General features: G+C 38.4%; 1 protein-coding gene across 1 annotated transcript; it reads left to right on the top strand.

The window, feature by feature from the left end:
- The first annotated feature begins 7318 nt into the window (after positions 1-7318).
- LOC148532399 (olfactory receptor 1468-like) lies at positions 7319-13145 on the top strand. The gene is made up of 2 exons (XM_088467917.1): positions 7319-7391; positions 12196-13145. Exon 2 carries the CDS (start codon positions 12201-12203, stop codon positions 13143-13145), a length of 945 nt encoding a protein of 314 aa, XP_088324043.1. The 5' UTR covers positions 7319-7391; positions 12196-12200.
- Positions 13146-16495: the final 3350 nt, after the last annotated feature.

Here is a 16495-nt window from a genome sequence, read left to right as displayed (position 1 = left end):
CAGGAAGTAAATTGTACAGTGAAAACATAAAAAAAGGAGGAGGACATCTCTCTGGGGCACACTAAGAAGAATTAGTGGCCCATTTAATGTTCTATATTTGCGGCTATAACCCCAAAAACACCCATTTTTGGGGGTTAACGGCAAATATTAAGTTTCCCCTGCATGTATGAAGGAGGGACTACAGCAGGTATCGGAGATACCTGCTGCAATCCCTCCATTCCTACTGGCAGCATCATCCCAGATAGGTTTCTATGGGGGATGCAGGCAAATTTACCAACATGCAATGCATTCTGGAGATTGGCCCCCACAGCTAACGCCATGTGAAGATGGTGTTGCCCGATGTAGCCTATGGGCTACACTGCACATGATCAGCCGCCGGTGGGTTCCTCCGGATCCCTCGCTGGCACTGGCAACCATGCATGTGCAGTAAGTGGGACTGTGCATGCACAGCAGCCCTGGCAGCTCTCCGGGCACATGGCAGGGACAGGCTCCTTTGGAAGCCCTTGTCCCTGCATGTGCCGGATGATGCATCCTGGTGCTATGATCGCATTTTGCAATGCAATCATAAGTGATATTGTCATGCCCAGATTGCATTGCAATTGCGATCATTAATAAATGGGATCCTAAATGTAGTATTGCTAAAAACAATAAATTTTATGTTTGGACTAAACTCAATGAACATATACATAACAAATATAGGCATAATGAAATATCTGGACTGAATGTAAATTAAGCCTGTGGATCTGGAGTCCAGTATATTCATAGCTAATTAAAATACAAAAATAATAAACAAATTGTAAAGGCAAAAATGGGATACGTTCGGCATCCCGGTGCCGAAATCCTGACGCAGGTCAGAATCCCGAAGCTGGCATCACGACCACTAGGATTCTGAAGGTAAGTAGAGGGGTTGAGGGGAGGGTTAGAGGTTAGGTTTAGGCCCTAGTGGGAGGGTTAGGGTTAGAAACTAAGGGGGTAGAGTTAAGTAAAGGGTGCAGGGAAGGGGAGGTTAGGTTCAGACACTAGAGAGGGTAATGTAAGCATACCAACCAACAAGTGTTGGTATGTTAACTCTGTTGGGATGCCGGCATTGGGATTCTGACCACTGGCATCCCGATTGCTGGCATTCTGTACCTAATGCGGTGAAAACATGTGGTGGGTGTGACAAGGGGAATGAAACAACAATTGAAGACATGATTAAAATAAAAACGCTACACCAGCCTGCATACGTACAACTATAGTGGAATTAGTGGAATCCCATTCTTATATTACACCTGAAAATCTGTATAATGCTAGTAGGTAATTTATATTGTTAGAATAACAAGTACACTAGGCACAGGATACGTTCAGTATCCCGGCAAAAGGGATGCTGGCGATCAGAATATTGAAGCCGGAATACCAAAACTTTGTCAGAATCCAAGCGCCAGCATCCCAACCATCGGCATAAGATAAGTAGCAGGGTTAGGCACTAGAGGGAGGGTTAGGATTAGGCACTAATGGGGGAGGGTCAGGTTTAGCCTCAGGGAGGGGGAGGTTAGGTTAAGGTACTAGGGGCAAGGTTAGGTTTAGGAACCAGGAAGGGAGGGTTAAGGTTTGGGTTAGGGAGAGGGTTAGGATACCGATGGACAGGTATCAGTATCCTAACCCTGTCAGCATGCCGGTGTCTGGATAATGACCACCAGGATCCCAACCGCTGGCATCCTGCACCCTTTCACAGACAGGCTACTCTCTTTATCACTGGCTCCACTAAGAGGCATACAGGTGTCAAACTGTTTGAAAAACTCAAATATGTGATAACTTTTCAGTCTGGCTTCCATTCTCTCCACTCCACTGAAACTACCCTCACAAGAGTCAGCAACGACCTCCTTGCTGCCAAATCCAAAGGCAGCAAAGCTCATTCTCCTGGACCTATCTGCTGCTTTCGACACTAACACCCTCTGCTGCTGCAAATCCTTCACTCCCTTGGTCTAAGTGACACTGCCCTCTCCTGGCTGTCCTCCTACCTCTCTGACCAATCCTTTTCTGTTTCCTCTCATGACTCCTCTTCCCCCCTACAGCCTCTTACAATAGGTTTCCCCCTAGGTTCTGTTTTTGGACCTCTCCTATTCTCCCTCTATACATCCTCTCTAGGTGAATTCACCAGCTCCTTTGAGCTTCATTATCATCTTTATGCTGATGATACTCAGATCTATCTTTCCTCCCCTGACCTCTCCCCCTCTCTACTGGCAATTTGTAAACTTAATATGTCTAAGACTTAGCTGATAGTCTTCCCACCCTCCCACATAACCTCACTTCCCACTATTTCTTTATCAATTGATAGCACAACTATTTCCTATATCCCCAAAGTGCAATGTCTGGGAGTTATACTGGACTCACCCATTTCCTTCAAACCATATGACCAGTACCTCTCACAGTCCTGTCATTTTCATCTCAAAAATATTTCCAAGATCAGACCCTATCTCATCCAGGATGGTACTAAAACCCTTATACACTCACTGGTCATTTCCAGATTAGACTACTGTAACCTCCTCCTATCAGGCCTCCCCAATTCTCATCTCTCTCCTCTCCAGTCTATCATCAATGCTGCTGCTCAGCTCATCTTCCTCTCAAATGCTCTACATCTGCCTCCCTTCTCAAATGAGTGATACATGTATATGCTAGGTTTGCACAGGTGTCAGTCGATTGGTGAATACAGGTGTCAGTCGATTGGTGAAAGCCTAACAGATGACCTGAATCTATTCCGCATAAAAGCCGCTCATCAAGAACTTCATGGCACTTCTTGTAAAAGGGAAGATTGCTCCCTGAAATGCGTTGAAGCCTGTTTGTCATTGGAGTTTCACCAGGGAGATCAGAACACACGGACCAAGATCAAAAAGGGCACCTGCCTAGTGAACTGAAGCACAGCGGTGTGCTCTGTCTTACTTACCTTTTTTTGTGTCCATGCCTCCTGGTGAGAACCTGTACAATTAAAAGTCTATTACTGGATACTGAGTTTACAGAGATCACTTTCTTCAAACTGCTTTCAAATAAAAAATAATTTGTGGGAACGCGTGCAGAATACAAATGTAAGTTCTCTTCCTTATTGGAATTGCATTGATGCTTAGAAATATGTTGAGGATTTGTAAAGAAACCTTTCTATACATACGGGTGAGAATGTCAATGTAAGTTATACAGCCATCCCTGAATTTTTATGAAAAGGATAAAGATACCTTTTATGTGTATGCGGGTGAGAATCTCCATGTAAGTTTTTAAACACTTTACTAAGAGCTCACCCCTGGAGGAACTGTCCCCTGCAGTGTACACACATTACAACAGAGGAAGCACTGGTTTAGTGAATCCTGCTTTTGATACTTGGTTGCTTTTGCTCTGCTGCTCATGTGGGTGTTACGGTCACTAATGTAGCAATATATATTATCCATGTCCTTATCCAGCATTGTATTGTATTGTATTGTACTGTAAGTCACTGGCCACCTATTTGTTTATGTACATTCAAAGGTGCTGCAGAATATTTGTGGTGCTATATAAATAAATGATAATAATAACAAAATGCCTTACCCCACAAAGACACTCATCAGGATTTGTCATTTCTGATAATGCAAGTAACATTGTATGAGTACTATAACTGGGTCAATTTGAACACATTCCATGTTTTGCTTACACAATTAACTTGGTGGTTCAGAATTTCTTTAAAAATTACATGTCTATGCAGGAATAATGGTTGTGGTCTGTAAATAATTTCTGGGCATATTCAGCATTCAGAAAGTGCATGTTGAAGATTGCAGCAGATGCAAGAACAATTTAATTTGCCATTCCACCAACTAATGCAAGAGGTAGTAACCTGGTGGAATTCTACCCTTTATATGCTTTAGTGATTTGAGGAAAAGCAACAAGCTATCATGATGTGCACATGAAGCCATAAAATAGGGATAGGTGAGATGTTACCACCTTACTGCAGTACCCTGGAAATACTCTCAGTTTTAAGCAAGCTACTGAAACCATTTGAAATTGTAACCTGTGAAGTGAGTTTAGAAACTGCCAGCCTGAGTCAGGTCACACCCTTACTTAAACTACTGGAAAAGCAGCTAACTAAGCTGAAGTCGGAGATGAAACTAAGAAATTCCACCTAGTATGGTAGACTTTAGATCAAGTTATTTTTTCACTTTTCCAGGACCAAAGAGTTTGCAACATCTTGCAATTGGATCACTACAGTTTGGCAAACATGCTTGATCCTAGGTTTAAGTCCTATGTAGTGGCTTTCTTCCACCTGAGACAAACTTAAGATATGCAAAGAGCCCCGTGCAAGCAACTTGTCAGCTCAAGAGGCATGTGACAGGACTTCTCCTGCTTTTTCAAGAGACCCACTGGTGATGATGATGAATCAACTCAGTGCACCAGAGTGAAACATTATGGCATCTGGTCAGGCTTAAAAGAAGTGCTCATAATTATTGACACCTTTACAGTTCTCAATCTGATTCAGTGAGTATATCAATAAAATGGTGGAGGATTAAATTAGCATGTCACACAGTCCCTTTGAATACTTGGAGGAAACAAAGGCAATTTGGAGACCCTTGTACAAAAGTAGAAATGTATAATTAATTGATAAGTTAATAACAAACCTCTCCAACCAGCAAATCAAGGACATATCAAATAACATCATACAGATACAAGATAAAGATGAAAGATACAGAACATCAACACCTGTGACAAGTACAGTAGCTGTCCAGAATGAGATGTTGTGCTGTTGTGACCTCTAGAAGAGAGCTGAGAAGCTGAAAATGATACCTCAACATCTACCAAAAGATAAAGATACAAAATACAGAACATCAACACCTGTTACAAGTGGCTGTCCAGAACGAGGTGTATGTTGTTGCTGTGACCTCTAAAAGAGAGTTGAGAACCTGGAGCTGGTACTGTACTTTAATATCTACTTGTTGTATATTGAAATGATTTGCACAGTTTAACAAACCAAGCAGTTCACCGACAGGGACTACCACTTTTGTGGCTGATGTGCTTGGTGTGTTAAGGTCCCAACAAAAAAAAACATTTTGGTAGTTTGGTTAAATCAAGTTACCAATGGGCTTAAGGATAACAGTGTTAATTTTCCTCACCATTGGAAGATGTCATAATTTTCACCAACATCCTCATAACTGTTGTTAATATCAGCATCACACAATATTTGCTCATCCCTACTGGAATCCACCATTACAGAAGGCTCTACTTCTTGCAATTTGTGACAAAGTCTTCCTCATAGAATTTGTGGTTCATTTTGATGAACATCAGTTTTTCCACAGTTTTTGGAAGTAGCCACCTACACCAATTACTCACAAAGTTCTTATCTGTGCTAAACACTTTTTCTGAGTAGACACTGGAGGGTGGGCAGCTTAAGTACACCATAGTTATTTCTGGGGCTGCCTTCAGAGATTCTGGGGCTCATTACTAACAAAATAGGCAGCCCCCCTATATAGGGCAGAGATGAGTGGAGCTGTGAATAATGTCGGTGGAGCTATTTCAGGGGTGTTACCTCAGATGGTGCATAAACCAGGCATGGCTAGGCATTGTGGAGGGGGTTGGAGGGTGGCACAGGGCAGGGAAGACTGGACAAGGGAGGGGACTGGGCAGGAAAGGGTAAATTGTAGTGGCAAAGGGCAGGGAAGGCTGGTTGGACTAGTAGGGGTGGCAAAGGGCCATAGGAGAGGGTGAGGGAAGACAGGCTGGCAGGACTTAGCAGGCTGGCTGGACTGGGGGATGGGCAGGGCAAGGCAGGCTGGCTGAACTGGAGGGGCACAGGAAAGGCTGGCTGGCTGGCTGGACTGGGGGAAACAGTGCAGGGAAGGCTGACTGGAAAAGAGAGGAAGGACACAGGGCAGGGTCAGCATACTTGCTTTCTTTATTGTTTTCCTGTCCTGAGAGAGAAGGGGCCCAGCTGGCAGTGGCAAGGAATGCATCGGGCAGCAGGCAGGGAGAAAGAGCATCAGCACTGCGGCATTCAACTAAAAAACACAATGATTTAGAACAAAAATCAAAACATGGGGATCTGTGCACATCTCTACTACAAAGTCATTTCCTGATGTACATTGTGCATATGAATTTGTAAGGACTGAAATGCCCAATATCTCATTTATGTATACAGTAGTATGTACAGTATATGAAAAGGCCTGCAAGTAGCAGTGATAAAACATGAGGCCTGAAACCCATCAGATGTAGCAAGCTTTTTCACATTTGTATCTATTTACTTTTACTAAGACATTACTTTGACTGTATAAATACATTTGTTCAAAAAGGACACATGACATCACAAAACTGTGCTTATATGGCCTTATTTAGTAGCTTGATAAATTACTCTTGAAGTGTATTTTGAATTTTTTAAATGTATATTACTTTATTGAATTTCAATAAAAATGCTAATATTTAATAATATTTAATAATGTACAAAAAAAAGTTGTACAGTTGTTTTTATTTTGTTTTTTTTTGTGGTTTTGCGTGTTGAAGAAAACGTTGTTTACTAGTGTTCTACTCCATTTGGGAAATGTTATAAAAAATACATTAATCTTTGGAGACCAAATAATAAGTCTACTGAGGTGCCTCATTAGTAAATCAGACACTGAAAATACTGATTCAACACAGGATATAAATTGTTATTTGACTAAGGAAAAAAAATAAATTTACAATTATGGCTCATTCTTTTTTCAATCAGCATCATAACGTTTTCCTCTCTTTCCTAGGTTAATTCATTTCAGCATTTTTGCTTATAGATGGATCATATTTTACCGATAAATATAGTCTTCTGTAAAAAGTATATTTTTTAGATAATTCTTAAAGATGTTTGATTGATTTAGAAATACTGTAAGGTATCTAGATGTGGCCAGTATGTTATTTGCCATAGTTCTGCTATCTGCAAATTTACTTATAGTAAAACGAACCATAATCTTTCATTGTGGTGGACTTGAACATACTTGTTTATAAACAGCCAAAAATTACAAAATTATTTTTTTAACCATGATTGTGTTCAAAAACATAAACAGAGGATGATATCAAATATTAAACTCTGTAAATATATTGAAAAACTTTATTTCAATGTACTTTTAATGCAATTTTAATTTCTATTTTAAAAGTAATGTATGCTTTCTCTCTTGGAAAATCTATTTTTAAACTTTTTTATTGGAGTTTAAGCCCATAGCATAGCCCTTCCAATTTTAGAGACATGGCAGATACAAGCTAGCAAACAATCAGATTATAGAACTATTTTATAGTTTATAGTAAGTCAGTATGTATTGTACATTCATCAATTTCCAAGGTACATGTAAAGATGCTTCTTACATGGAACTTCATATACATGTTTTAATTTTTAGTACAAAATAGAAGATGCAAAGCTGAGGTCCAAAAATGACTTAAAGGTAAATAGCCATCTTTCTTAATCATTTCATGTTTTTTTTATAATTTTGCACATACATTATGGTTTTAGTGAGCTGATTCTAAGTGGTGTTAGCAGGGCCATGGCACCACATATATTTTACATTTGTTATTTAAAATGAAATATATATAATCAGTTCAGTAAGAACAGCATCAGAGATAATGAATCATTCCTATTTAAGTGTGTGAAAGTCTCCCATATACCAGTATATTGGATAATATCATTCACAAACCTTAATAGGCTATTGTGATCCTTTTGCTTGTTTCAATATATCATTCTGGTTTTATTAATCACCATTATATAGTATTTGACATGGAAGATGTAGTGAGAAGATAACTCTACTTCAAAAGCAGTATATAACTTCATAAATTATACCATATATAAATGATAATATTACCACAGTCCTACAGTAAAAGAAAGAGTATGCATACAAAACAAGATATACAGTATGTGTCTCTGTGGTGGAAATTTAAGTCTTACATAATAGAAGTTTGTGTGGAATTTAAAATGCAATGTTTAATAAGCAACTCACAAAATGTATAAATGGAAAAAATCCTATACTATATACTATATTATATAGGATAGACTAAGCATTCATTCATAGGCACATAATACAAATATTATTCTGACTTCAAACTAAAATTAAGGAATAAAAACTGTGAACACCTTCAAAATATTATCTCTTAAATGTGAGGGTAATGGCATGTGCATACATGTCACACTTGACAACATCAATATCAATGACCCAATAACAAATGTGTAAAGTGATTAAAAAAAAGAACAACAGATATAAGTGAAAAATTATGAAACTGAGATAAAAAGAAATATGCAAATCCTGTAAATTCTAAAGTCCCATTGATGCACTAAATGTAGAATGTCTCCCTGAGGCTGTCTGTGAAAATGGTTACCACATAAGAGGTGTGTTTGATTCAAATGCAGTAACTTTATGACCAAGTTGGTTAAAATTACGATAGTTATTAAAATGTTCTGAAACTCTATGTGCAGCTATATTGTTATCAAAGATTTCCTCTGTTAAATGATTCAGGTATCCTGCCTATTGTAGGAGGTAGAGACATTGTAATAGGTACTCTACATATGTGGCATCACAGTTTATGAAATCATCTGTTGTAAAACTCCCTTCAAATCCTGTAAAGAACTATTTTGGATTACTGACCATATGCTCACATGTAGTACACTATGGGCCTGATTCAGACTTTGGAATAGAAAGAGATATCTCTCTCAAATGATCATCTTGGCGAAACCATGCTGTACTGTAGGTGGGGCAGATTTAAAATGTGCAGAGAGATTTAGATTTGGGAGGAGTGTTTCCAGACTGACATCTAAATTGTAGAGTAATAATAAAGCTGTGCAGTATTTGTGAGCTACATGCAAAAGCAGCCAGTATTTACCCCACATGTAAAAAAATTAATGTATTTACATCCCTTGCATTGCAATATGGTTTGTTCAGGTTCACAGTTGAGAGTGATATCTCACTCTATTACCAAGTCTGAATCAGGCCCTATGTTTTATTAAATAAAAAAATGGAATGGGTATGTAATTCCGTCTGTCGGCATGCCTCCTATCAGAATACCAACAGCGGCATCCTGGTGGTTGGTATCCCAACAGGGGTCAGCTAACTATACTTAACCTCTTCCCTTCATCCCTAACCCTCCCTTCTTGTAGCCTAATCATCCCCGTTAGTGCCTAAACCTAACCCTCCCCCTTAGTGCCTAACCCCCTCCAGTGGTGCCTAACCCCTAAGTGTCCCCCCTAGGGGTGTTTAACTCTAACCACCCCCGAAAAAACCTAACCCCGCTACTCTCCCTAATTCTAACCCTCCCCCCTGTGGCTAACACTAAGGGTGCCCCAGACTAACCTTGTTCGGGGTGCCAAATTAGTATTTCGACACCTATCTTAAGTCCCTTGTCAGGATCTCACTGTTGAGATAACTACATCTAAAAAAACTTCCATGTAGTTTTCAGGGAGCCAGATATTTGCATTTAACTGTGCCTTCTGCTCTATGTGTTAATGGAAACTAGGTATTAATAATACCTTATTTTTTTAATACTCATAAAAACAATATTGGGCTTCTCTTGAATAACAGAAATAGTCATGTTTAAGCAGTTTTAATAATACTTCTTGTAATGTATAGTTGCATTTAAATATTAACCCTGTGGAGAATTATTACTAATAATAGTAGCAATAATGGAGTCTCTATTGAATACTAGGGCAAAAATAAGTACATCTTGGACCAAGTTGTTGTGGAAGCCACTACCCTTAGATTTTTATATCATGTCATTGCTTGAAGATTAAGGGGCAAATTCAATTACCAGCAGTAAATTACAGCAGGTCATTATGGGAGATAGTGTGGGGCTTTAATGTCCGGGGCTATTCAATTAGCCTCCTGCATTCACCCTATAACCTAGTAAACGCACATTAAAAATGTTAACACGGGTTATTGGGCGTAAACACACAGGATTCGTGATAAGTTTACAGACCTGTCTATTAACTGGCAGTTATCACATGATAACTGCACAGTTCATGGGGATTTCTTTCCAGGCCTCAGGAGATCAGAAAATTAATCCCCGATAAATGGGGCTAATTAAATGAGGGCCAGCAATCAATTAGCACCCGTTAAAGTACAGTTACTTCTTAATTGATCAATTGATCTTTTGGTATATGATTTAACTTTGGTCTGTGCTGAACACAAGTAGAATATAATTTTTAGAATCAACAAAATGTGATAATTCGAAGTGATCATCTGGATACCGAGCACTGAGAAAATTAGATCCAAAAAATTAGCAAAAATATAGTTATAATAAAAACTGAAAAGATAAATAGGCAATATATGTAGCCGGCAAAGAGAGGTTCTGGTGACGCTGCTACCAGTCTTTGCAAGCACAGAGGAAATCAGTGCTGAATCAGTTAGGTCTCTGGATCAGGTGCAAATAGCACTTTAGGTAAGTAAACCTCTGAAATTTGGTTAATAACGGCAAATAATAATATTTCATCTCAAAAACATCGCTTTTGGGTGGAAATTTTTGAGAATAGAAAATAGTCACAACTGGATATTTCTGGTATTTTATGCCTCCAAATTACTTGCCATAATGGTCTTTTTATTTTTTTAAATTTATTTATTACCAATTATTCATATAGCGCACACATATTCCACAGCACTTAACAGAGAATATTTAGCCATTCACATCAGTCCCTGCCCCAGTGGAGCTTACAGTCTATATTCCCTAACACATGCACACAGGGTTTATTTAGTTGGGAGTCAATTAACCTACCAGTATATTTTTGGATTGTGGGAGGAAACTGGAGTACCCGGGGGAAACCCACGCAAGCACAGGGACTATATACAAACTCCACACAGTTAGGAGTGGTACTGCAGTATCATGAACAATTTACATATACAGTACTTGGCTTGCCTTCAGGACAATAGTTTTTATTCTTCCCTCAAATATGCTTCATATTTTTATATACTCTAATTACATATAAATTGTGTGAAATGCATGATTTGCATAAAATATCCATAAAACTGTACTGTATACTGTTATGGTTTTAAATTACTTTTGCTGGCAATTTAATGATTTATTTAATAAAAAATTGGTAATCAACAGTAAGTAATAGTAACCAATTAGATATCAGTTATAAGAGCCCTTCTGCATCCAGACTAATGAAAGGTAATATCTGATCATTTGCTTTGGGTTATACAGATAGGTCACATATATCTATCCTTCGTGTGCTACAAGTCACATTACGCATGAGCGCCGGGTTACTCGGTAGCACCAAGTGTCTTTTCATGTAACTTTTTTCATAAAAATACATCTTATTCGCAAAGTTATGTGAATAGGACATACAAGCAGCTGATGCTGATTAAAATGATGTGCGGTATGCCTATATTCTGTCCGTAACTGTGGTTATATCTGCATGCAAAATGCTACGTTACAGTGTTTAACGTGCAATGAACTAGATGTATGTGGACACATCTGTAGCTAGAGGTGAGTGGTTCGGTTTTCCTGAAATATGAAAACACCCAAACTTAGCGGTTCCTAGTCAAATTGAGTCCTAGCTTGGAATCATTTTGGGGTTCCGAGTCGAACAGAGTCTCAATTTCAGTTCTGTAGAAAGTTCGGAAATCGGACTTAAATTTTTTTTTATTTGATTTTCATCGATATTTAATTATCCAAAACCGAACTGAAACCAAATTCGAACCAAAGGGTGGTTTTGCCAAAACCAAAACATGATGATGAATTAGAATCAAAACCAAAACATGGGGGTCCGCGCACATCTCTAGTTATAGCACAAGTTCTTCTTTACCTGTTTATATAAATAAACCTAATACAGTGAAACTGTCATAATTACTGCTGTGCCCTAGAAAATACAGTAGCATGCTTTTATCACTGTAGTTATAAGAACTGTCTATATAAGCTATGATTTGTTATATTCTTATTATATAAATCTTAATAACAATTAGGTTGCACAAGTATATTATATAGTTTTTGCCAAAATGTATTTCCGGAAGCTACAGCATTACATAATAATTATAATAATATTTTATTCATTGACTTGCTAGTAGATGAAACAAATGTGTGATCATTATTATATTTTATATCTATTTTGCACCAAGTGTACTGCATTTAAGTATGTAAAGCAATATATGAGAAGCCATACTGTATGTTAGGCATGTTTTCTTTTGTATTCACAAAATAACACATTCATTGTAATGTAATGTCTGATAGCAATAAACATTGTTTAAGAATCTGCTGTTACTATGCCAACAGGCAAAATGAACCACTCCAGTGTTACGGAATTCATTCTCTTAGGATTTTCCCTAACACGAGATAAGCACATGTATTTGTTTATGTTATTTCTTCTAATATATATTTTAACACTACTGGCCAATGTTGTGATTATTATACTTGTGTACAGCGATTATCGCCTTCATAACCCAATGTATCTGCTTCTTAGTAATTTTTCTTTCCTTGAGATCTGCTACTCAGCAGTTACAGTGCCCAAAATGCTTTCAGATTTAATTGGTCAGAGTCGGTCAATTTCCATAGCTGCCTGTATTACTCAGTACCATTTTTTTTCTCTCTGTGCTGCAACAGAGCATTTTCTTCTGGTCATCATGGCTTATGACCGCTATGTGGCTATTTGTCAACCTCTTCATTATGGCGGTATCATGAGCAATAAGTTTTGTATTCAACTTATTTTAGCATGCTGGTCTATCAGTGCCTTTTCTCTCACAATACCAGCAGTTTCTGTATCAAAGCTTCATTTTTGTGGACCCAATACAATTGACCATTTCTTTTGTGAATTTAATCCACTATTGAAACTTTCCTGCACAGACACCTATATTGCTCAATTTATTTTTAACTGTCTCGCTTGGGCTATAATACTTGGATGTCTAATATGCATTTCCATTTCTTATATTAATATTATTTCCACTATCATAAGTATCCCTTCCATGCTAGGAAAAAGAAAAGCCTTCTCTACCTGCATCTCTCACTTCACCGTGGTTGGAATATTTTATGGTACAGTCATTTTCATATACCTGAGGCCAACAGTGAATACCCCATTTCATCAAAATAAAGTGGTTTCTGTATTTTACATAGTGGTGACTCCAATGCTAAATCCTATCATTTACAGCTTCAAGAATGAATCACTGAGGAAAGCTGCTGTCGCCTTGATTGAAAAAATGATAGCACATACTATTGTGAGACAAACATGAAGAACATCTATTTTGAACATTTGCAAATGTCTTTTCAAAATTAATGTGTCACATAACATAAGCCACAAGCTTGAATGGATTACACTAGCATGCATTGAGCAAATAGATACCATTCCCTCATATGTCTCATAATTTAATTTGTTTCCCTATTCACCATATATTGTGTATTCATATTTTGGGTCTAATGTAGAATTTGGTGCATTTTACATAAAAAATGCAGTTGTACCCAGGTCTGAAAAGGTCATATATGTGCCAGATTATCAGCATGTGTATGTTAAACTTACTGTAATTGGTAGTGAAAGATGATATTTAGTGTGAATGAGAGGCTTACTGTAAGTGTGCGGCAGAGATGAGAGGTTGACGAGGATGCCTAAGATGCATGGAGGAGAGGTGGTGGTGAGAGCTTTGTAGTAGATGGTGAGCAGCTTCAACTGAATTCTGGATTAAATGGGGAGCCAGTGTAGAGCTTAGTACAGTAGTGTTGTGGGTGAGGGGCAGCAGGAGAGTAAAATTGTTTTGCCACAGGATTTAGGACAAATTGGAGAGGGAAAAGATACATTAATATACAGGTTGAGTCTCCCATATCCAAAATGCTTGGGACCAGGGGTATTTTGGATATTTGAATATTCTGTATTTTGGAATATTTGCATAAAATAATGAAATATCTTGGGAATGGGACACACAGAATGCATTTATGTTTTATTTACACCTTATACACAAAGCCTGAAGGTAACTTTATACAATAATTTTTGAATAATTTTGTGCCTTAAACAAAGTTTGTGTACATTGGACCATCAAAAAGCAAAGGTTTCACTATCTCAGTCATATTAAAAAAAATTACGTATTTCGGAATATTTGGATATGGGAGACTCAACCTGTACTGCAATCAAACAAATCCATAAATATTTATTGTGTTTTATAGTTCTTTGTATTTTTGGAAGCATTTACCCTTACTTAATGGTCTAATATGCTCAGTAATTAAACAATCAAATATATAGACCTTTGTTATGTATAGTTTTGTGTACCGCTTGAGGAGCACGTACAAATCAATTTATTACCCTACAACTGATAAACCTGATAACAACTGATAACTTTATAACCCTACAACTGATGTCCTTAAAAAAAAATACTTTATTTATAACAATACAAGTAGAGCAAACACAATTAAAACTATGAGGCATTAAAAATAAAAGAATGATAGGAGACTTCACAGCGCACTGATAGAAATATAAATATAAATTTGGGGCAAAATGTAATAGGGTCTGAGTTTTGAAAATGTCTGAGTATAGAGCTATGCTCACACATTTTTAACTCAACCTATGTAATAGGGTGCAAGAACATGCAAACTCGCATGTTTCTCACACCCCCACAACTCACAATGGCAAAACTCCCATCAAGATGTTTTGCAATTGTGAGGATACAACTCTGCCAACGCAATAGAGTACACATTTTTCATAAACCAGCACCAGGTTCAGTGAGTCAGTCCTGTTAGTCAAAATACAGGGGACAAAATGAGTAGGGGTCCCCTGTATTTTCCACAACCAGCGGCAGACTCTGTTTTATTTATTTATTTTTAAAATTTTATTATTTGTTTCAACACAGAAGCTTTCACTGATTTGTGAAGGCTTCTGTGTAACTCGGACCTTGTAATGAAAGTCACATTACAAGGTCCGAGTTTTCATACAAAAAACTCACACTGACACGCACAATGTAATAGTCTCAAACTCACAAGTTTGCAGGCTATTACATTTGTTGAGTTGTGGGACAAACTTCTAATTTTAAAATGTTCAAAAAGGTACGAGTTTGTCCTGCACAAAAATCTCAGACCCTATTACATTTACCTCCTCTTGTGCTCTTGTCGCTTATTGTTTTATTTTTTATAAAGACATAACCAGGAAAAGGAGGGACGGATGGGAAGCAACATTGGTTGCATGGTACAACTGTTTTGGTGTTGATATCAGGTAGAACATGTATTCCATTGATGCCACATACCAATTTTATTTATGATAGATGACATGGAGGTGGGTGAACTTAAAATCCGTGGTGATCATGCGTCTCATGCCCAGCACAAACTTGAAGCTGCCATCGCATACATTTTGAGTTTTCTTGATGGCTGCATTACTTGAAAACTTGGCAATCCTCTTGTGAATGAGCGTCCCTGTTCATACAAGTGCAAATGATTCTGAATCAGGAAAGTGAAGTTAGATGATTCCCATGTACAGAATGGAGATGGAGTCCTTAGTATTTAAAATAGCAGATCAAATGCAGTGGGTTTCTGAAATATGCACATCCTACAATGAGCTTGACTAAACTACAGATCTGTGCATAGCTGAAATTGTATAGAAATAGGGAGGGAGTAGCACTCGTCAAATGAGCCAATGTTACTGAGGACCGGGTATGAGTAAATCAGAGAGGCAAGCTGGTTATTGATGTGTTTCTCTATTTGCTAGACACAATAACATACACATCAAGGTACAACACAATTTCATTATACAACAATTGACAGGTTACAGCAATACATTAACTTAAATTATATGGTAAGCACTACTTTGGTACTTTAAGGAGCAATGAACCACTAGAAACTATTGGCACCCCTGTAATTTACTCATGACCTCAGTACAGTTCCTGTAAATAGCAATGTGTAGCAGGTGCACAATAAGTATCAGCACAGTTCCTGTAAAAGCAATAAGTAGCATGTGCACAATTCTTGTAGATAGCAATGTGTAGCGGGTGCACAATTCGGGATGTCCTCAGGAAGCCGGTGGTCAAAATGCCGGCTGATGGCTTCCCGACTGTGAAATCCCGGCATGGGACTAATGATAGGCATTTAAATACTGACACCTATTATCAGCCCCACGCCCAGGTTATCAATCATAGGTAAGCCGGGTGTCGGGAGCTCTTAGCCACGTGGATGGGGAGGGAGGTTTAATATTAGGGACTCCTGGAGAGACTTAGAGTTAGGCTTAGGCTAGGGGAAGGGGGGTTAGGGTCTGGCGCCACCGGGGGGAGGTCAGGTTTAGGCACCCCCCGGGAGGGTTAGGGAAGGTTAGGGTTAGGCACTAGGAGGGAGGTTAGGGTTAGGCACCCCTAGGGGAGGGTTAGGAGTGTTACCTACCTTAGTCGGGATCTTCAGCTGTCGGCCTAACAGCATCTGTCTTTCATACACCGGGCTTAGGTGCGGTGGTGATTCATACTGATTCCTGAATGTCAACAAAGTTCCAGCAAGCAGCAATAAGTAGCAAGTACACAGTTGCTGTAAAAAGCAATGCGTAGCAGGTGCACAAACCACTACAAGGGAAATTGCAAACTGTGGTCACACAGGGATGAAAGACTCTAATGCAGAAATAAAT

This window comes from Taudactylus pleione, unplaced genomic scaffold (genome assembly GCF_031769625.1).
Source record: "Taudactylus pleione unplaced genomic scaffold, aTauple2 ptg000078l, whole genome shotgun sequence".
In the NCBI taxonomy this organism is placed as follows: domain Eukaryota; kingdom Metazoa; phylum Chordata; class Amphibia; order Anura; family Myobatrachidae; genus Taudactylus; species Taudactylus pleione.
The sequence above is the reverse complement of the archived record's forward strand: the minus strand, read 5'-3'. Positions and strand labels throughout refer to the sequence as shown.

Excerpts from the sequence above, each read along its gene's own strand:
- LOC148532399 (XM_088467917.1), top strand. The coding sequence starts at position 12,201 with ATGAACCACTCCAGTGTTACGGAATTCATTCTCTTAGGATTTTCCCTA.